We start from the raw sequence: 20,249 nt of genomic DNA on the forward strand, positions 1-20,249 counted from the left end.
GCAAAGGAATTCCTCAGTTTAAAAGAGGGCGTGGCCACGCTTCTGTAACAAAACATGACGAATGAAATGAGAACTCTGACGAATGGGAGGGGAACGCAAAACGCATCAACCCATATATGGACGCGGAAGGACATAATAGTTCCTCAAGCCTCATTTCAACAGGTGAATTCTACATATTTATCAGTGGTGTAAAGTACTTGAGTAAAAATACTTTAAAGTACTACTTAAGTAGTTTGTTTGGGTATCTGTACTTTACTTTACTATTTATATTTTTGACAACTTTTACTTCACTACATTCCTAATGAAAATAATGTACTTTTTACTCCATACATTTTCCCTGACACCCAAAAGTACTCGTCACATTTGTAATGCTTAGCAGGACAGGAAAAGGATTCAATTCACGCGTTTATCAAGAGAACATCCCTGGTCATCCCTACTGCCTCTGATCTGGCAGAGTCACTAAACACACATGCTTTGTTTGTCAATTATGTCTGAGTGCTGGAGTGTTCCCTCTGGCCTTCCGTAAAAAAAATGAAAATGGGGCCATCTGTTTGCTTAATATAAGGAATTTGAAATTATTTGTACTTTTACTTTTACTTTTGATACTTAAGTATATTTGAGCAATTACATGTACTTTTGATACTTAAGTATATTTAAAACCAAATACTTTTAGACTTTCACTTTTACTTGAGTCATTTTCTATTAAGGTATGTTTACTTTTACTCAAGTATGACAATTGGGTACTTTTTCCACCACTGATGTTTATTAATAGGAACCAAAAGTGAAACAATGACCGTGACATTCCACTGGAATGTCCTTTTTATTCCTGTGATTGAGATTGTGTTTATCATAAACTTCAGGGCATGACTTTTCCAATTTGAAGTGCGATAGTCTCACAACCTCAGGCGCTAAGAAATCTGGATCATTATTTCACAACAGTGCAGTGGGTAATGTTCTTGCGTGTAACCTCACCCATGGGCACACACTGGTCATTTCTTGAACTGCATTGTTGGTTAAGGGCTTGTAAGTAAGCATTTCACGGCAAGTCCTACACCTCTTGTATTTGGCGCATGTGACAAATAAAAATGGATTTGATTCGATTTAAATTAAATTAAATTAAACCAACTTGGAATAGACGTTGAATTGACATCTGTGCCCAGTGGGCAGGGTCACTAGCTGATCCTCTTCAATCACATGAATATCCATAAATTGTTTTAAAAACGGCACTCTGCACTCATATCTTAGTTGCCCAGTAAAGTAAGTCCCGTGTACTTTGCTCAAGCCTCATTTCAGGGGAATTCTACAGGTGAGATTTATTGATAGCAACAGAAAGTAAAACAATGACTGTGACATTCCCCTGGAATTCCCTTTCTATTCCTGTGTATGAGAATGTTTTTGAATAAACTTCAGGGCTTGACTTACCCAAGTTAAAATGTCCTCTAGTGGTAGAAGTGACACAACATCAGACCTCTGCTTAGAAGTCTGGATCTTTATGGCACTGCAGGGAGTAATGTGTTTGCCATGTAACTTCAGGATCTCTAGCTGTTACACTTCACATTCATATATTTAAAAAACTGTACTATAACACTCATATCTTAGTTGCCCCGTGAAGTGTATGCCCCATTGCCCCTACTGAATATCATAGCCGGATCCCACCTGAATATTGCCAACACTGACATTCACCCTAAACAGAACACTAATCAGGCCTCTATTTATTTACATGGGATTCACTCAATAATAGTGTAATGGTAGGACTCAGTCAGGGATCACTCTCTGGGTCATGGTGTGGGCATTGAGGAAAGCCTGAAAAACTATGCAACATATGATCGCAGATTCAGGAAGAGGGACCACCACACCCAAACTTCAAGATATTTACTTAACTACTTCCTCCTATAGAACATTATATGGTTCTTCCTTCCTTTTAAAATGTCTTAAAAAAAAAACGTTTCCTGATAATAATCAGTGATCTCATTTCAACAATGAAAGGAGTGACACAATGAAATTCCCAAGCATCTTTTTTTTCTGATTAAAATTTTAATTAAAATACGAATTCATCCACAGTTTAAAAATGAAATGCAGAAAAAGCAAGATGTAGCTACAATCAGGCACCAATGATACATGTTCTTTCATATTTTTAACAATTGCGAGAACGCAACAATAAACATTATTTACGAATCATTATTTAATATTTATTTATTTGACTGATGAAATCAGTGGGCAGAAGGAGCCCACCAAAGACATTCATGGGTCCTCCATTTAGTTAACTGAGTTAAAGACCATGTTTTGTACCTATCCCCCCCCCCCCCCTTCCCATTCTCACTAGCGCTAAAGAACTGAGGATTTTATCAAATGCAAATGTACACAGGAAAAACAACACTAAAGTCAGTCAGAAATCAAGAAGAGAAGTGCATGGCATCTGACATTCAGATAAGCTAGCTGTTTGGGTGAACGTTTGGGGTGATTTACCATGCAAAACAACTCTTATATAACTGTTAGTGTACCCTGTAACACGTAGACTACACAAAGCTGGTGCAGAGAAAACAAGATGGCGGTGGACATCGTGCTGGAGGCTGGAGCGACAGGGTGGGCTACAGTGCAGGATAGTAGCCAAGAAGACACATACAGTAGAGACACACATATATGAAAACAGTGAGTGTGACAAGAGTTAAGACATCCCACCATGACAATGGTGGACGTGGCTTGGCGAAACATTCCGGCACTTGTGATTTCTTGAAGTAAAGTCTGAGGGTGTGAGAGACTATTAGGTAGGACATTTCATTCAAACGACTACTACTGTAGTGCTGCTTATGAACTGTACCACATTCGAAAATACAGTGTATACTACAGGAGCAAAGCTATCACCCACAGACAGACCCCTAAATTAGCAGGAAACAGATGGGACAACCAGACCAGACAAATACAGTTCTATTTAAATGCTATGGCTGAAGCCAGTCAGTGAAGAAGAAGTAGTGTCTTTGGGGTGTTTTATTCTTAACATTAAGGTACACATCAAAAGGAATAAACCAATTATCTCAATAAACAATTCTAAAGAAATGATGGCAACTTTTCCACCAGATAGCTTTTAAGGTCTGGGTGATGAGGAATCGGAGGAGAGGGACTCAAAAAGCTTCGGATCCATCCTGAAAGTGGATGAATCGTGAAGCTGAGCCTGAAGCTGTGGGGATAGAGACCCTGATGCTCTGTACTGTACATGGGACATACAACCCTGTTTAAGACTGAAGAGGACAGACATGACAGACTACAGCTCTATCAGCCTTCACATTCTACACTACAGAGATTGAGCCATACAGATCACACAATCATAAATTCACAATCATAATGATAACTGTCCTCGTGCTGTCAGTTCAGTAGGATTCCATGGTATTCATGCAGTAGTACTAACAAAATAAACAAAAAAATAGAGTTTTTTCTCAAAACATAAATAAATTGAATATAGCTAAAATAACTGAATGAGGTGGATGGCATCTGGCAGTTGTTTTTTTCTTTATGGTGTACTCTACGATGAAAGAAGTACCTCTTTAATAGGGTTGTAAACAGATTAATTAATGAGCCTCTGATTGGCATGGCCCCCAAACCCCTCCTCTCCCCGCTAATCCCAAGCCTGAACCGTGAACCCCCTCCCTCCCTCCCACCCTTCCTTCCTCCCACAGTCTGTCCTCCATCAGCCTCCTAGCCCATGCGTTGTGATGTGATGTGTGTTTAGCGGATGTAGACGTCCCTCCCCCAGTCCTCCTGATTCTTGTTGCGGCCCATGTTGGCGCCGGTGTCCCCAGGTTCCTGGCAGTACCTCTCCCTTAGCTTGGCCCGGCCGTGTTGCCCAGGCTGGGTGTGGGAGGGCATGGGAGGGTGGTTGAGGTTCTCCTGGTCCGGCTCAGCCCCCTCGTCTTCCCAAGAGGCCTGGCGGTCGTGGTGCTGGGCCAGGTGGAGGCGGCTGCCCCCGCCACCTACCCCGCGGTACATCTCAGACTCCTCGTAGGGGTCGGTCTCAATGTCCATGCAAGAGTCCCCTGCTTCAGTGTAGGCTGAGTCCCGACTGCCCTGCGTCTCTGAGTCGAAGGTGTCCTGCCGGGACAGGCCCCTCCCACCCCCTCCCCGTAGCTGGCCCCGTGAGGAGCGCAGGTAGGTCTGCTGCTGCTGCTGTTGGTGCTGCTGCTGTTGCTGCTTCCCTCCCTGGTCACTCTGGTAGTCATGGAGACTGCCGCTGCCACCGCACTCCGACAGAGGCCCTTCCCGCTTCTGTTCTCCGTGGACCAGGTACGGCCCCTGCAGCGAGCCACACCCACACCACACGCCATGCAGAGACACAGTGAGACAGACAGAACAAGGCCCAGGCAGTGGGTTAGTCAACAGGGTTAGGACAGGTTAGGGTGCAGTTAGATAAAGCAGGATATCAGTAATGTCAGTCAGTCAGTTCACAATGCAACACAAATAGAGGTTTACAGTATAACAATTCAAATATTTATGCAGTACTTAAAACACACCGTTATTGCATTGTTATTGCATTGAAATCATTACTTGGTCAAAGTGACATTATTTTTTGTATGTAATACATGCACACAGGCGCACACAATCTTTTCCATAGGCTACAGAAATGTGTTAATTCACCTGTAAGAGAAGCAGTCATTAGGCAAGCAAAACACAATGTTCAGCTCCTGGCTGCAAAACCAACACTGCCCTCTTCTGTCTGATTTTTCACAGAAGCTAAAATGATGTTTCAACTAATTGTGATATCTCTTTTTCATTCAGGCATGTTCCTAATCCTAAGTAGTAAGTATTACATTCTGTTTAACTCAGCACAATTAACAAGACACTTTAGAGTTGGGTCAAGCCATCATTTGGCTGATTCTTGCTAATGACTTTGAATAGGCAGAGCTTAGTCACACGCATTGACAGTAAAATAATAACTGAACAAAATCTCCTCCATCTGAACGAATTCTAATGAATCCGTGCAGCCGCCATTGTCATGTCAGATTGTGTTACTCCTAAGCGACGCTCGGCCCTCAACCGAGACAGATCAGTGCAGGCGGAATTGACGCGGTATCTGACGTAAGACAATGTACATCCAGCCGCAACATATAAAATATGACCTATTGTATCAGAGAAAGCACTGTTCATAATAGTGCATTTATGTCTAACTGAACATGATTAAATCAATTATGTGGGTATAACTCATTGATATACGGTAACAGCTTGGACACTTTTACAAGGTCTTGAACTATGACAGTCATGAGTCATGCCATATGTATTTGGCTGAAGCTAGTGGCTGATTGGAGATGAGACCCAGATGATCATATTTCTGCTGGTTAGAGTTTGCTGTGTGAATTAATGAAATAGGACATTCCTATTAGTCATGGCCCACTTTACACACACACACGCGCGCGCATATGCATGCACGGTCACACACACACAAACACAGCCCATCCCTGCCACGCCACACAAATCAGAAAACTAGAAATGATGCCACAACAACAAGACACACATTGACCAAGCGGCCGAGATGACTCGCTCCTTTTCAGGGACGGTGCCATGGCAACACGGAGGAGGGAAGCAAACTGGACACCGTTTCCCAGACGATAAAGGAGTGCTGAAGAAAGGAGGCCAGGCAGGGAGCCCTGAGGTTGGGTAAGGGGCACACAACTCAATTTTCTCTCCCAATTATAGTCAACAGGGAATAGGCAGCAGACCAGAAACAGAGGTACCTCACTGACTGATGGATGGATGATGGAGGATTTTCACTTCTTCCAATAACTGCCCCCGTCAATTCATTTCACAACATCAATGTGATTGTGTGCGTGTTATTCTCACTGAAAACCCTTCCCAGTGCTGGTTTGGTCTAGATCCAGTGTCCTGCCCACAGTAGCTCTCCTTTTCTAATTTTCTGGTGTGTGTTGCTCTAAGATACTGTGTCATTTGCAGAGAGGTTTTCTTGAAGAGGACGAAGCTCTCTGTTTGTCCTCTCTGTGTTTGTGTGTAGGAGTTTTCTAACACAGAAGGCTTTTACAGTAATGTGTGGGACCTATATTGTTCTGAGTACTCTGATGTGTGTGTGAATATGAATGTCTGTGTAAGTGTGTGTGTTATTGAGTTGGATCCAATGTGATGAACCCAGTATACACTCTACAGTAAACAGCTCCCTCCCTCTCTCCATGTATGTGGTGTTTCTCTATACAGTATTATGAATGAGGACATAGTCTAAACATAATGCGATTAGGTTCTTTCCTTCTTTCAGGACAAGGGGAGGTATGGAGAGAGGGAGGATGGGGTGGAGTATATCTGGAGAGCAGGCAGCCGGGTTTGGGTTAGGAAGGGGGTGTCTCTCCCCCTGAGCTGTCCCCCCCACAGCTGGCCTTTAGAGGGCGTGCTCGGCCACCTTCCTATCCTCGGCCCCGGGGCCCTCCAGGCCGGGCCAGAACTCCAGGTTGCGGCGCAGGGAGGTGAGCACCTGTACCTGCAGGTTGGAGACGGGCTCTGGGGAGGCGGCCAGGGCGGCCGTGGCCATGGTGCGGTTGAGCAGGGGGTTCGGGGGGTTGCTGCTGGGGGGGTGCGTGGCCTTCCAGTATGCCTCCAGGTAGTCAGCCAGGTGCTCACAGGCATCCTCCAGCTGGTTCTCATCCAGGATGATGTCAAACAGCTCCTACATACAACATGGAGGGACATTATGTTAGTGTCTCACCTTTCAACTTCTAAGATTCAGCCAACTACCTAAAAGGGCATCATTTCCATGTTAAGCCAATGCCTTTGTTCAGACTGGTCATTGTGAATTCATTTGTTCAGGGCAAACAGCATGTAAGAACATGCGCCTTTCGGCCACAGAATCCAGGGTCACAGACAGACACTCACAGGGGGGCACTGGGCCAGTTTGTCTGCTGCCACCATCTGCACGTTCAGGTGTTTGGCCTGGGACTTCCCCCGGGATTTAATGAGCCTCTGGAGGACCTGAAGGGAGACAGGCAACAACACACTGCTGGTCACTGTGCATACCATTTCAGTAGATGTGATGGAGGAAGTCAATCTATCACAAAGTGATTCATCTCAGAGGGTACCTTAGGTGAGGCTATTTTGATGTAGACGATGATGGGAGCCAGGGAAGTCTTGGCCAGCTGAGAGGGGTGGTTGATGGTGTCTGCGTCTAGGGCAACCAGCTGCAGGGTGCGGGCCAGCTCAAAGATACGCTCAATCTCACTCTGCACCTCCGCTATGTGGCAGAGAACAACATGGGAATGCAATAAGTAACGGGGTATAGTAGGTGTCTGAATACACATACTGTATACAAATTGAATTGGTTGTCAAATCTCAATTCTGTCCACAATTAAGTCCCTTCTGGAGTATACATGAGATCAGTGTGACTATTGCCACTTTGCTAACTCATATTTCAAACACTTACCATTACAAAATAACAGGATACACACATGCAAATGTGGAATGTTAATACTGTATCATGCATGTCAACATTTTGGCAAAAGGTTCTGTGCATATGAAACAGAACCCATCGCATTAGACGTTCCATTTACACATGGCTAAATGGAACATTGAGACATTTTCATTCTGTTGCCACATTCCAATGAGTAGTAACTGATGTTTTGCATTGGTAAATATGATCTCTAACATAAGTTTTTATATCGACTTAAACTCGGGAAGGAAGGAGGCTTATAAGAATGAGATGCCTGTGATGGCACTTGATATACTCTTCTGAACATGTCAATTAATAAAATAATCTGAAACTGATTAAGTGTAATAACATTCGCTGTTAGAGCTATCAGACATTGCAAACGTATTAGTCTTTTTGGATGTTTCAGCTTTGTAGACTCTCATTCTCCTTCAGCGAAACCCTAGAAGAGCCTGTATGGTTTTAACAGCTTGGCTGTCCCCCTTTATCATACGCTCAGATGTGTGGACATGTTTGGAGGGGGGGGGGGCATAACAGGGGACAGATAATCTACAGAGGGGCTGCGGGCTGCAGACGGGCTGAGGTAGAAAGGGAATTAAACCTGCAGGCGGAAGGCAGCGACTCAGGGACCAGAGGCTCCACAGAGAGATAAGAGAAATGAACTTCACCTAAACTTCACCTAAAATTATGAAAACCTAACAAACTGTCCTAGCTTTTATTAACCTGCACATTTCCCCCATATACACTGCATCTACAGTGAGGGAAAAAAGTATTTGATCCCCTGCTGATTTCGTACGTTTGCCCACTGACAAAGAAATGATCAGTCTATAATTTTAATGGTAGGTTTATTTGAACAGTGAGAGACAGAATAACAACAAAATGCATGTCAAAAATGTTATGAATTTATTTGCATTTTAATGAGGGAAATAAGTATTTGACCCCCTCTCAATCAGAAAGATTTCTGGCTCCCAGGTGTCTTTTATACAGGTAACGAGCTGAGATTAGGAGCACACTCTTAAAGGGAGTGCTCCTAATCTCAGCTTGTTACCTGTATAAAAAACACCTGTACACAGAAGCAATCAATCAATCAGATTCCAAACTCTCCACCATGGCCAAGACCAAAGAGCTCTCCAAGGATGTCAGGGACAAGATTGTAGACCTACACAAGGCTGGAATGGGCTACAAGACCATTGCCAAGCAGCTTGGTGAGAAGGTGACAACAGTTGGTGCGATTATTCGCAAATGGAAGAAACACAAAAGAACTGTCAATCTCCCTCGGCCTGGGGCTCCATGCAAGATCTCACCTCGTGGAGTTGCAATGATCATGAGAACGGTGAGGAATCAGCCCAGAACTACACGGGAGGATCTTGTCAATGATCTCAAGGCAGCTGGGACCATAGTCACCAAGAAAACAATTGGTAACACACTACGCCGTGAAGGACTGAAATTCTGCAGCGCCCGCAAGGTCCCCCTGCTCAAGAAAGCACATATACAGGCCCGTCTGAAGTTTGCCAATGAACATCTGAATGATTCAGAGGAGAACTGGGTGAAAGTGTTGTGGTCAGATGAGACCAAAATCGAGCTCTTTGGCATCAACTCAACTTGCCGTGTTTGGAGGAGGAGGAATGGGTCGTGGATGGGTATTCCAGCATGACAATGACCCAAAACACACGGCCAAGGCAACAAAGGAGTGGCTCAAGAAGAAGCACATTAAGGTCCTGGAGTGGCCTAGCCAGTCTCCAGACCTTAATCCCATAGAAAATCTGTGGAGGGAGCTGAAGGTTCGAGTTGCCAAACGTCAGACTCAAAACCTTAATGACTTGGAGAAGATCTGCAAAGAGAAGTGGAACAAAATCCCTCCTGAGATGTGTGCAAACCTGGTGGCCAACTACAAGAAACATCTGACCTCTGTGATTGCCAACAAGGGTTTTGCCACCAAGTACTAAGTCATGTTTTGCAGAGGGGTCAAATACTTATTTCCCTCATTAAAATGCAAATCAACTTATAACATTTTTGACATGCGTTTTTCTGGATTTTATTGTTGTTATTCTGTCTCTCACTGTTCAAATAAACCTACCATTAAAATTATAGACTGATCATGTATTTGTCAGTGGGCAAACGTACAAAATCAGCAGGGGATCAAATACTTTTTTCTCTCACTGTATGTGAAGAATATGTTCCCTGTATCAGATTGGTAGTAACCAATGATGTACGGTATATAAACATGAATATATGAACGTCTATGGTCGTAATACAATCAAATTGTGTTTGAGTTTCAGTATGCATACAGGCTCCTTGTAGGTAAAGTGTTATTACATGTTGCTTTACAGTAATAATAATAATAATAATAATAATATGCCATTTAGCAGACGCTTTTATCCAAAGCGACTTACAGTCATGCGTGCATACGTTTTTACGTATGGGTGGTCCCGGGGATCGAACCCACTACCCTGGCATTACAAGCGCCATGCTCTACCAATTGAGCTACAGAGGACCACCAGTAGGTCCAACAGTAGGGTCCCTGATTCTGGGTCACAGGGTGGTAGGCAATGGGGGATGGAGGGGGAGTATCAGCTTCCCCTGTACGCTCATCCCTGACCACAGTTGGCCCCCCAGGCCCCCTATCACATTTCCCCTGAACCACAGACAGACAGACAGACAGACAGCAGGCAGACGCTCAGCTGAGCAGCCTAGAGCCACCAGAGCCACCCAGCACTCATACTGCTGTGTAATTAGTGTACTCTTTCCAAGCCTTAGTTCAAGTTGATTTATTACTGCAAGCAACAGGCTCTCACAAGCGTGTGAGGAACAGAGAAAGGGACAGACAGACGGACAGACAGGCAGACGCATGAGGTATGAGTGTATGAGGAGAGTAGTGAACGATAGACAGGGGAGGAGAACAGAGAAAAAAAAGCTCTTGGTTGTTTTCCTCGTGGGGTTGAGAGCATACGTACCCAGTACGTCTGAGAGACGTAGAGAGAGTGGAGGGAAGGAGAGTGGTGGAAGAGAGGGACGGGTGGGTGGAGGGTAGGAAAAGACAGGATGGAGAAAGAGAAGAGGCCAGATCAGACTCAGACAGTGAGTAATAAAGGTAGAAGGCAGGTTCCTGTGGACAGGCTACACCGCCCCTCTCTGCTCAGCTAGCCTCTCCTCTAGAGGGGCCTTGTTGTTCTGTGTTTAGCCCTACTCACTGATATTGCAGACTATCTATCCCAAATGGAGTGGATTGATGACCTTCTAAGTAAAAATATTTGTGTAATCCAATTTAGGTCAATGGTTGAATGGGCGACTATGAGGCTCCCTACTGTATGTCGTTAATAGATGCTAACATCCAATCAACCAATATTCCCTGACCTTTTGCTGAACAGGTAGCTATTACCAACAGAAACAATACTTTTAAATATCTTTCTCCCAATACTCAGAGACAGGTAAACACCAGTCATTGTCCAAGTACAAACTGGTATTTCATTTAGAGTCAGGCAGGTCATCCGCAGGATCAAACACATACACAAGCTAAGGTTGATATATGAAAACACAGATAGTGAAAGGTAACAACACAATAGCCCAATGGATGATAAGAAACATTAACTAACAAAGCTTTTTGAAATGTATCACATGGGAGTGTGTTGGAAAGGCACAGAGCCAGTCCTGGCGCTTATTGTGATCAATGGTTTTGTTTTAGGTACAAGAAAGGCACAAAGGTGTCTTGCCCTGTCTTACCCAGGCTGGAGCGGGTGCTGGAGCGCTCGATGATGGTGTGTTTACTGGGGTTGTTGAGGACCGAGCGCTTGGCCAGGGAGATGTCTGCTGTCACCCGAGTGATGGATATCCTGGAAGAAACATGATCAACCAATCAGAGCTGAGAACTGGAAACGTCTAAAAGCAGGTTAACTAAATACTAAGTTGAAGATATTTTCAACCTATACTAAAAATGGGAAATATTTCAGTCATGTTCTCTGGCTGGCCTGAAACTCACCTGCCCTCAAACTTGTGTTTGAGAAAGTCAAAGAGAGCCTTTTGCATCATGTCAGTCACCTGGTGGGAGATGAGGAGAAGACAAACTGAGGTATGGAATATGACAGATATAATAAAACATAAAGAATGTTGTTTTAATGGGGAGATTGAGACATACAGTAGCCTTACCTCGTAGCCCTTGAGTGACGGCCCCACTAGAATTATGGGTCTCATGGAGGGGACCACGTCGTAAGGGGGAACATGCTCCATCTAAGCCAGGGAGGAGAGCACCAAGAGTGGGGTGAGACACTATAACCACTGTGTCTGAACACAGACATACACACACGAACAGAGCTCACACATACTTTGAGACGCACAATCTACAGCCACTTTGTACGCACATGTACGGAGCTACACAATCTACTGCCACAGAAACACACACACACACATAAATCAACATTATGTCAACACCAACTCTCCCTCTCTCTGTACAGTGGACTACAGTCAGAATGATATATAATGCATTTCAGACAGAGGCCATTTATTATCTTGGAGAGGATAAAAGCTCCAAAACCAAGCGCACATGTTTTCACAGAAAGCACTCATTTCCATTTCTCAGTCTGCTCTCCCAGTCAGAGCAAATGAAATCAACCATAATTATACTGGATCAGAATGAGCTATGGAGAGTGGTAAGGGCCATTATTGATACATAAAAAAAATCTCAGGAGCTTTCGTGCAGCCATTGGGCTTATTAACTTTGTCAATTCCACTCCTCTTTCTCTCTCCTACTCTCTCTTAGTATGTACAGTGGGGAGAACAAGTATTTTATACACTGCCAATTTTGCAGGTTTTCCTACTTACAAAGCATGTAGAGGTCTGTAATTTTTATCATATGTACACTTCAACTGTGAGAGACGGAATCTAAAACAAAAATCCAGAAAATCACATTGTATGATTTTTATGTAATTAATTTGCATTTTATTACATCAGAAAAGCAGAACTTAATATTTGGTACAGAAACCTTTGTTTGCAATTACATAGATCATACATTTCCTGTAGGTCTTGACCAGGTTTGCACACACTGCAGCAGGGATTTTGGCCCACTCCTCCATTCAGACCTTCTCCAGATCCTTCAGGTTTCGGGGCTGTCGCTGGCCAATACGGACTTTCAGCTCCCTCCAAAGATTTTCTATTGGGTTCAGGTCTGGAGACTGGCTAGGCCACTCCAGGACCTTGAGATGCTTCTTATGGAGCCACTCCTTAGTTGCCCTGGCTGTGTGTTTAGGGTCATTGTCATGCTGGAAGACCCAGCCACGACCCATCTTCAATGCTCTAACTGAGGGAAGGAGGTTGTTGGCCAAGATCTCGCGATACATGGCCCCATCCATCCTCCCCTCAATACGGTGCAGTCGTCCTGTCCCCTTTGCAGAAAAGCATCCCCAAAGAATGATGTTTCCACCTCCATGCTTCACGGTTGGGATGGTGTTCTTGGGGTTGTACTCATCCTTCTTCTTCCTCCAAACACGGCGAGTGGAGTTTAGACCAAAAAGCTCTATTTTTGTCTCAACAGACCACATGACCTTCTCCCATTCCTCCTCTGGATCATCCAGATGGTCATTGGCAAACTTCAGACGGGCCTGGACATGCGCTGGCTTGAGCAGGGGACCTTGCGTGCGCTGCAGGATTTTAATCCATGACGGCGTAGTGTGTTACTAATGGTTTTCTTTGAGACTGTGGTCCCAGCTCTCTTCAGGTCATTGACCAGGTCCTGCCGTGTAGTTCTGGGCTTATCCCTCACCTTCCTCATGATCATTGATGCCCCACGAGGTGAGATCTTGCATGGAGCCCCAGACCGAGAGTGATTGACCGTCATCTTGAACTTCTTCCATTTTCTAATAATTGCGCCAACAGTTGTTGCCTTCTCGCCAAGCTGCTTGCCTATTGTCCTGTAGCCCATCCCAGCCTTGTGCAGGTCTACAATTTTATCCCTGATGTCCTTACACAGCTCTCTGGTCTTGGCCATTGTGGAGAGGTTGGAGTCTGTTTGATTGAGTGTGTGGACAGTTGTCTTTTTATACAGGTAACGAGTTCAAACAGGTGCAGTTAATACAGGTAATGAGTGGAGAACAGGAGGGCTTCTTAAAGAAAAACTAACAGGTCTGTAGAGCCGGAATTCTTACTGGTTGGTAGGTGATCAAATACTTATGTCATGCAATAAAATGCAAATTAATTTCTTAAAATCATACAATGTGATTTTCTGGATTTTTGTTTTAGATTCCGTCTCTCACAGTTGAAGTGTAGCTATGATAAAAATGACAGACCTCTACATGCTTTGTAAGTAGGAAAACCTGCAAAATCGGCAGTGTATCAAATACTTGTTCTCCCTACTGTATGTGTGTGTGGTAGACTCCTCTTGCTTTATAGCAAGAAGCCAGATAGACACCAAGCCAAATGGGATTTTAGACCCAGAGAAAACGGACAACCAGCACACACTAAACCTACAAGAATATACCCCTCATTTTGAACCAACATACAGAGAATGTATTTCAGGAACTTACTTAAAACACTCATATCACATTGAAAATGGAAACATACACAGATGCATGCACTCTTACGCAAAACACCCACACACTGTCAATCAATATTCTGACAAGTAAAACAAATGCATACATTAACACTCCATCAATATGAATCATGAGGAGCATGACACTGCATCTATAAGCATCTGTTCTGTTATAGAAAGTGTCCTGTTTTGGAGTGACAGGTGAGAGGAGAACACTAACTGGAGAACAGGTCCCATGGTCTATCCACTAACAGATAGGCAGGCATCGGGAGAATACAGATGTAGGATCTTCATTTGACCTATATTGTCACAGCAAAATAATCCTGCAGCAACCGGTTTTGAACGTTTAGTCCATAATGTTGCTTGATCGAAAGTAGTGTACATGAAAAGTGCAAAACTGTTAATATAACGGTGTGTTAGTGTGGGTTTTCAGTGAAGTTATGTAAATCACGAAGCTCATTTGCATTTCCTGCAGGAAAATTCTCACCAACAAAAAGTGATCAAATTAAGATCCTACACCTGTAGGGTGCTAGTGTGTATTTGGTGTCAGCTCTCTGTATTCTCTGCACGCCTTCTCCTCTGTATTCCAGGCAGCACTTTAGTGCACTGAGAGCAGTAGAAGAGAGGCTTGGAGGGCTCTCCTCCACTAAGGTACATTACGTTACATAAAGCCACACCTCATTACGATTCACTACATCTAAAAATACACTGTTAAGAACTTTTCCAAATGGTGCTCATCTCTAGATGAGTGCTGGGAGAAGTGTACTGTGTATCACCATTAATCTCTCGTTTTCAGAAAAACATGTTACTTTCACGTAATCTATAGAAAGCGTTTGTGCTATTGGAGGACAAAGCGTGCCTCTGTCTCCACAGTCTCCTGTATCTATGGGATCAAAGCTGTGTTGACAGCTCTGAGATAGCGAGGGAAAGTGAGGCGGGCTGACGATAGGTTACTGGCTGTCACTCAAAGCAGCCGTCCAGAATGGGAATGAAAACACATCAGGGAGCATTAGCGTTCACAAGAAATGTGTGTGTGACAGGTGCCGTGACACGCCTGCACCTGCATACTGACAGCCTGTGTTTACCCAATCAGCTCTGACTGCATACTGACAGCCCGTATTTACCCAATCCGCTCTATTATTTATTTTGGAACACAATATCCCTGGGGACAACTGCAACACGGAAATCTTCTTGGGGAATAAGTGAAAACCTTGACAAAAATGAGGAGATGTTCAAATCCAGTCACCTCCCACTCTCTCTAGCATCAGCTGACATGAGAGCAGACTGAGGAACATGGAGAGACAATAGAGATGAAGAGGAGGAGGACGAGACAGAATAGAAGGTACCGACTCACCGACTTCTGTTTCTGTTTAGCTGGGCCACCTACAGTATCATTCCGCACACAACCCCACGAGAAGAAAGACCAAACGGGACAAAAAGCAAAAAAGACAGAGGACGTGTTGTTATTGACAGGTTAGGGTTAGTTGGGAATTGGGAGTGGAGCTGTTCAATAGTACAGCGGAGACCACACCCATTGTAGTCTGATCGATAATGATATTTATTGTTTAGAGTTGCACCATCAACGAATATTCATACATTGATTTTGCATCTGTGAATGTATGAACATGTTCAGGTTCATCTTTAGACTGTAGCTCAGCTCTACCCCTCCCCCAGTTGACCAGCGCAGAAACACACAGGCAAACATATCGCAGCGTTACCACGGTGACCAGTGACTGAGGGACCAATCGGGATTAGGGAGTCAGACAGGCGCTAGCTAGCGGCGGGAACGGAACAGTGGGTCAGTTTAGGGCAGTAAGTCAGAGACGAGGGGGGTGGAGAGGGGCTAGTGGGGACAGACAGAGGTTATTATAGCCTAGGACTGGGCCATAGCTGCGTGCAGTAGGTGGGTTTGGTTGAAGGGAGGTGAGGAGGGGAAGAGGCCGTGGTGCCTGGGGCCCCTGGAGGGCTTTACCTTCTTAAAGAAGGGCAGGCGGTGGATTTGGCCCTGGGGAGAGGTGACGCTGCCTGCGCTGCCCTTGGGGGAGCGAGGGTCACCCTGGGACTCAGGGGGCTCCTCGGCATCCAGGTCCAGGGGGTCAAGGTCATAAGCCATCGTGGACATGTCCACATGAGCTGGGGGGGCGGGGCGGGGCGGGGTAGAGAGAGAGAGAGAAAGAATATCGAGCAGTAGTGAAAGAGGAAGAAAAAGTGGAGATGTATACAGAGAAATGAGGAAAGAGAAAAAAGGAGGACAAGAAAGGGCATGATAAGAAATCAATAAAAGACAAGAAGGCAATCCAAAGCAGAGAGAAGGACAGACTCAGATCTGAGATCTAGAAATGGGAGAAATGACAGAGTTCTGAACCAGAAATAACAGTGCTGAAAAAACATTTAAGAGATAGAAGTCAATGGGTGACTAAGTAAAGAATAAATGCTTTTGGTCACGACGAAGTTAGTGTATGAGCAGGTCAGAAAAACAGCGATCGAAACAGAACAGTGAGTAATAGAGAGATGCGGAGAGAAAGGAGGTGGAAGAGAGAGAGAGAGAGAGAGAGAGAGAGAGAGAGAGAGAGAGAGAGAGAGAGAGAGAGAGAGAGAGAGAGAGAGCAGAGAAGAAGAGGTGCTAGGAGTCGGAGGCCGAAAAAGGTGTGTAGCTGCCCTGAGGAGGGTGTGCTATGTGCTGGGACTGGTTAAGGTGGTGAGGGCTCTGTGTTTTGGGAAGAGGGGTTTGGTATATCAGTTCAGGTATAACAAATATGGTTGATAAAGAGAACCATACTATAACTGTCATGTATTAACGTTACACATCCATTATTAATAGGTAATCCATCATTGGAGAAACAATGCCAGTTACAGTCAATCTACTTGTCTGATCTAGTCTGTCTGTCTTCAATTCAATTATTCAATTCAATGAATTCACTCCCAGTCAGTTCTTATCTAATAAAAACATGTATATATTTCTGTAATTCCACCATCAATCTTTCCTTCTGTCTCTATGTCAGTCTATTCATTTCCCTCAGTCGCAGTGAACTGTACTGTCTATCCAGCAGCATGACTGAACTGAACTATCATGTTGCTGCTCAGTGCTAACACATAAGGTATGGGCTGCGTCTCAAATCAGACCCTATTCCCTTTAAAGTGCATTCCCTTTGACCAGGGCTCATAGGGCTTTGGTCAAACCTAGTGCACTATGTAGGGAATAGGGTGCCATTTAGGACACAGCCCTGGTCTGGCCAAGCGTAGTGATCAGATTTAATGAGAGGAGCACTATATCCTCAGCTCTATTTCAGGCTGGTCCTGTTAGCCATGCTAATGACAGACCCGCTAGGACCCCTCTCTTTCCCCCTCTCTGTCTCTCTCACTCCAGCAGCAGCACACCCACTGAAATGCTCCACTCCACACTGCAGATATCTGATTAATCATCGATCACTAACTATCCAATTCAAATCTACATGGAATATTAGCGACAGGCCGCGACAGAGGGCTATATCTGTCGTCACACACACAGTGTTGTAGTGTGTGTCTCTTCTAGCCAGCCGAGTGTGAAGATGACCCCCAACTCCTGACCTTACCTGTGCCAGGAGGGGTGGGCCTGCGTGTTCCCGTGGCAACGTCCAGGCTGGAGCTGCCACCAGATTTACTGTAAGAGGGAGGAGGAGAGAACAATGAGTGGATGGTGACTGGTAGGTGAAAAGTGAGGTGGACTGAAAATAAATTGTCATTGAAAATAAACAGAACTTTTCCCATTTTGAATTGTGAAGTAGTGACGGTTGTGAACTGGTGATTGGGTGAGCATTGTACTGTATTATGGTGCATGTATTGTGGATACTAATTGGATAACAGGGTTGGGCTCAAATTGAATTTCAGGCAGTCAATTCAGGAAGTAAACTAAAATTACAATTCAATAATCGAAAAAAGGGTATTTATTTCAATGACTTCTCAATAAACTGAAAAGTAGACGCTACTTATTTCAAAGGTTTTACAAAGTGACTGGGTGATGGGTGCCAGGGGACGTGGGTGTGGGCAGCAGCAGTACCTGGAGCTGAGGCGGTTCTGTCTCATCTTCTGCTCCTGCAGTAGCCGGGTGTTCTCCAGTTTGACTGGGCTGGGGATGAACCCCACCTCACAGCCCTCCTTCACCAGACGCCCAATCCACCAGTCATTATTGTACTTCTGCACAGAGCACACAGACAGACAGACAGACACGTCAATACTACCCAATAATACACACACCAGTCTTCTCCTCCCTCGCTCACAGAGCCCCTGCTGTTGTTGCCAAGGCAACCACCGCCTCCATCTTAGCTTGCTTATCGACACATCACCAGACATAAATATAGAACCGGATGTTCATATTTAAACTGAACAACAAAATGCCATTTCACCATATCCCCCTGTCATTATATAAAATGTCAAATCATAGCTCCAGGGGATGGGGACTAAGTCATCTTCAGAAACGATCTAACAATATGAAATCAGAAGGCCCAGTGTTGTTTGGGCAGCTCTGGTACCTCTTTGATGTGTAGGAAGTCTTTAGCTTCAAAGGAGATGGCCATGCCCTGCACTGGGACGTCATCGTTGGGCCCAGAGTTGTAGCCCACATTCGTCCGCACAGCGAAGGCCACTGGTTTGGTCTGGAGAGGTGGAAGCAAAAGAAAAAGGAGAACAAAGAATGTGAATAGAGGATAAGATGAGTGACATGAGGGCAATAGATCGGACAAGACCGGATGAAATATTACTCAACTTGTCATGTCGCTCAATGTTTATAATGTCACAAAGACTGTTATTGAATGTTAATTGAATAGAAATAAATGTTATAATATGTGTCAACCATGTACCTACAACTTTGAGGGGACACTGTTAGCGAGAATAGTCAGGTGTATAGTTAGGGTCAGGGTGAATGGTTAAAGACTGTGCTGTTCTGTGTGGCTGTATAGGGTACTGTATAACAGAGGGACAGGGTCACAGGGAAGGGCCATGGTGACCTCTGACCTTGGCTTTCTCGAGGGTGGCGAGGGCCTGTAGGTCTGCCTCCTTCCTCAGCGCCTCTGGGTCCTCCTCCAGGGACACATCTGAGTCTGACGGCCGGCTGGTGTAGGAGTCGGCAGAGCCCTGCAACACACACACAGGGACAGAGTAAGGAAGTGAGAGAGTGAGTTTGTGTTTGTGTGTGAGAGAGAGAAAGACAGAGGGGCAGAGCGAGAGGAGGTATAGAGTGAAGGAAAGAAGGAGAATGTGGGAGATGGTGGCATGGTCATTTTTTTCTAGTGTGCTGTATGTTTGTTTGAGCGTGTACACAAGCTTATTCTATGGCATGAGCACACATCCTTGAATAAAACCCCTGTGCCAGTAAGGGCAATAAAGACAGCAATAGTACTACTGGAACACACACACACACACACACACACACACACACACGCACACGCACACACACCTCCTTATAACAACACCAACAGACAGACAGGGGGGAGAGAAATGAGTGGACTGTAGAGATGTGTGTGGAATAACACAATCAAGGCCTTGTGCCCAACGTGATAATACGTTTTTTCCTCCCCTGGGATCTCTCTCTCTCCCTCTCCTTCACTCTGTCCCTCTCAGTCTCTTCTCTCAATATGCTCTTTACCACTGCCTGTCTTTTCCCATCTCCCTACGCCTTGATCCATCTCTATTTAGACCATAATATGTACTGTAGTGTGTTCTGTATTACTGCCTGGTGCATACCTCATTCTGAATGGCTCGAGGCAAATATCCAAAATAATCACCTATAATTGTCATCAGGTCCACCTCTCGGTGGTATTTATTTTGTTTCACCCTTTATTTATAACCTGGAGGCACAAAGGGAACCTGCCTGCCTGCCTGGCTGCCTGCCTGACTGGCTGCCTGTATTCAAGCCTACTCATCAAATACACACACATTACGGTCTGGCACATTACACTCGGCTGGTGTAATATGAGTGTGAGTGGATGCATCAAAACACATATGCAAACCTGATTCACAACTGATCAGGCGCTTTGATGTGTTTAACACCCAGGGCCTACAGATTCAGTGAGTGTGGGTGTGTCAGAGAGAGAGAGAGAGAGAGAGAGAGGGAGAGGGAGAGGGAGAGGGAGAGGGAGAGGGAGAGAGAGAGAGAGAGAGAGAGAGAGAGAGAGAGAGAGAGAGAGAGAGAGAGAGAGAGAGAGAGATGGAAAAAGATAGATAAAATGGCCTAAGGCCCGGATTTAATATTAGCACTGATATAAATTACTCATGAAGTGGCTATAGTTTCGTCCACTTCCACCACCAGTGATGCTTGGTAACCTGAGCCTCTCTGGCTGACCCTAATCC

General features: G+C 44.9%; 2 protein-coding genes across 4 annotated transcripts in view; both read right to left on the reverse strand.

Moving 5' to 3' along the window:
• Window positions 1-3,655: 3,655 nt before the first annotated feature.
• Window positions 3,656-4,383, reverse strand: LOC123482249 (voltage-dependent L-type calcium channel subunit beta-1-like; the record flags this gene model as incomplete). The annotated part of the gene is made up of 1 exon (XM_045209299.1): window positions 3,656-4,383. A coding segment is annotated over one exon (663 nt), but the record flags the coding sequence as incomplete, so codon positions are not given.
• Window positions 4,291-20,249, reverse strand: part of LOC121569504 (voltage-dependent L-type calcium channel subunit beta-1) — a 35,314-nt gene continuing 19,355 nt past the window's right edge. The window contains exons 3-14 of one of the 3 annotated variants that reach the window (XM_041880525.2): window positions 18,915-19,034; window positions 18,434-18,556; window positions 17,962-18,098; window positions 17,498-17,565; window positions 15,898-16,058; window positions 11,552-11,632; window positions 11,385-11,443; window positions 11,129-11,238; window positions 10,363-10,371; window positions 7,065-7,216; window positions 6,862-6,957; window positions 4,291-6,655 (exon numbers count right to left, since the gene is read on the reverse strand). In XM_041880525.2, the coding sequence (XP_041736459.2) occupies window positions 6,371-6,655; window positions 6,862-6,957; window positions 7,065-7,216; window positions 10,363-10,371; window positions 11,129-11,238; window positions 11,385-11,443; window positions 11,552-11,632; window positions 15,898-16,058; window positions 17,498-17,565; window positions 17,962-18,098; window positions 18,434-18,556; window positions 18,915-19,034 (1,401 nt within the window). In that variant the 3' untranslated portion in view covers window positions 4,291-6,370. Of the gene's footprint in view, window positions 6,656-6,861; window positions 6,958-7,064; window positions 7,217-10,362; window positions 10,372-11,128; window positions 11,239-11,384; window positions 11,444-11,551; window positions 11,633-15,279; window positions 15,309-15,897; window positions 16,059-17,497; window positions 17,566-17,961; window positions 18,099-18,433; window positions 18,557-18,914; window positions 19,035-20,249 lie in introns of all 3 variants that reach the window. The other 2 variants (XM_041880527.2, XM_041880526.2) reach the window with 2 other exon arrangements.

Source organism: Coregonus clupeaformis, chromosome 30 (genome assembly GCF_020615455.1).
Source record: "Coregonus clupeaformis isolate EN_2021a chromosome 30, ASM2061545v1, whole genome shotgun sequence".
Classification (NCBI taxonomy): Eukaryota; Metazoa; Chordata; class Actinopteri; order Salmoniformes; family Salmonidae; genus Coregonus; species Coregonus clupeaformis.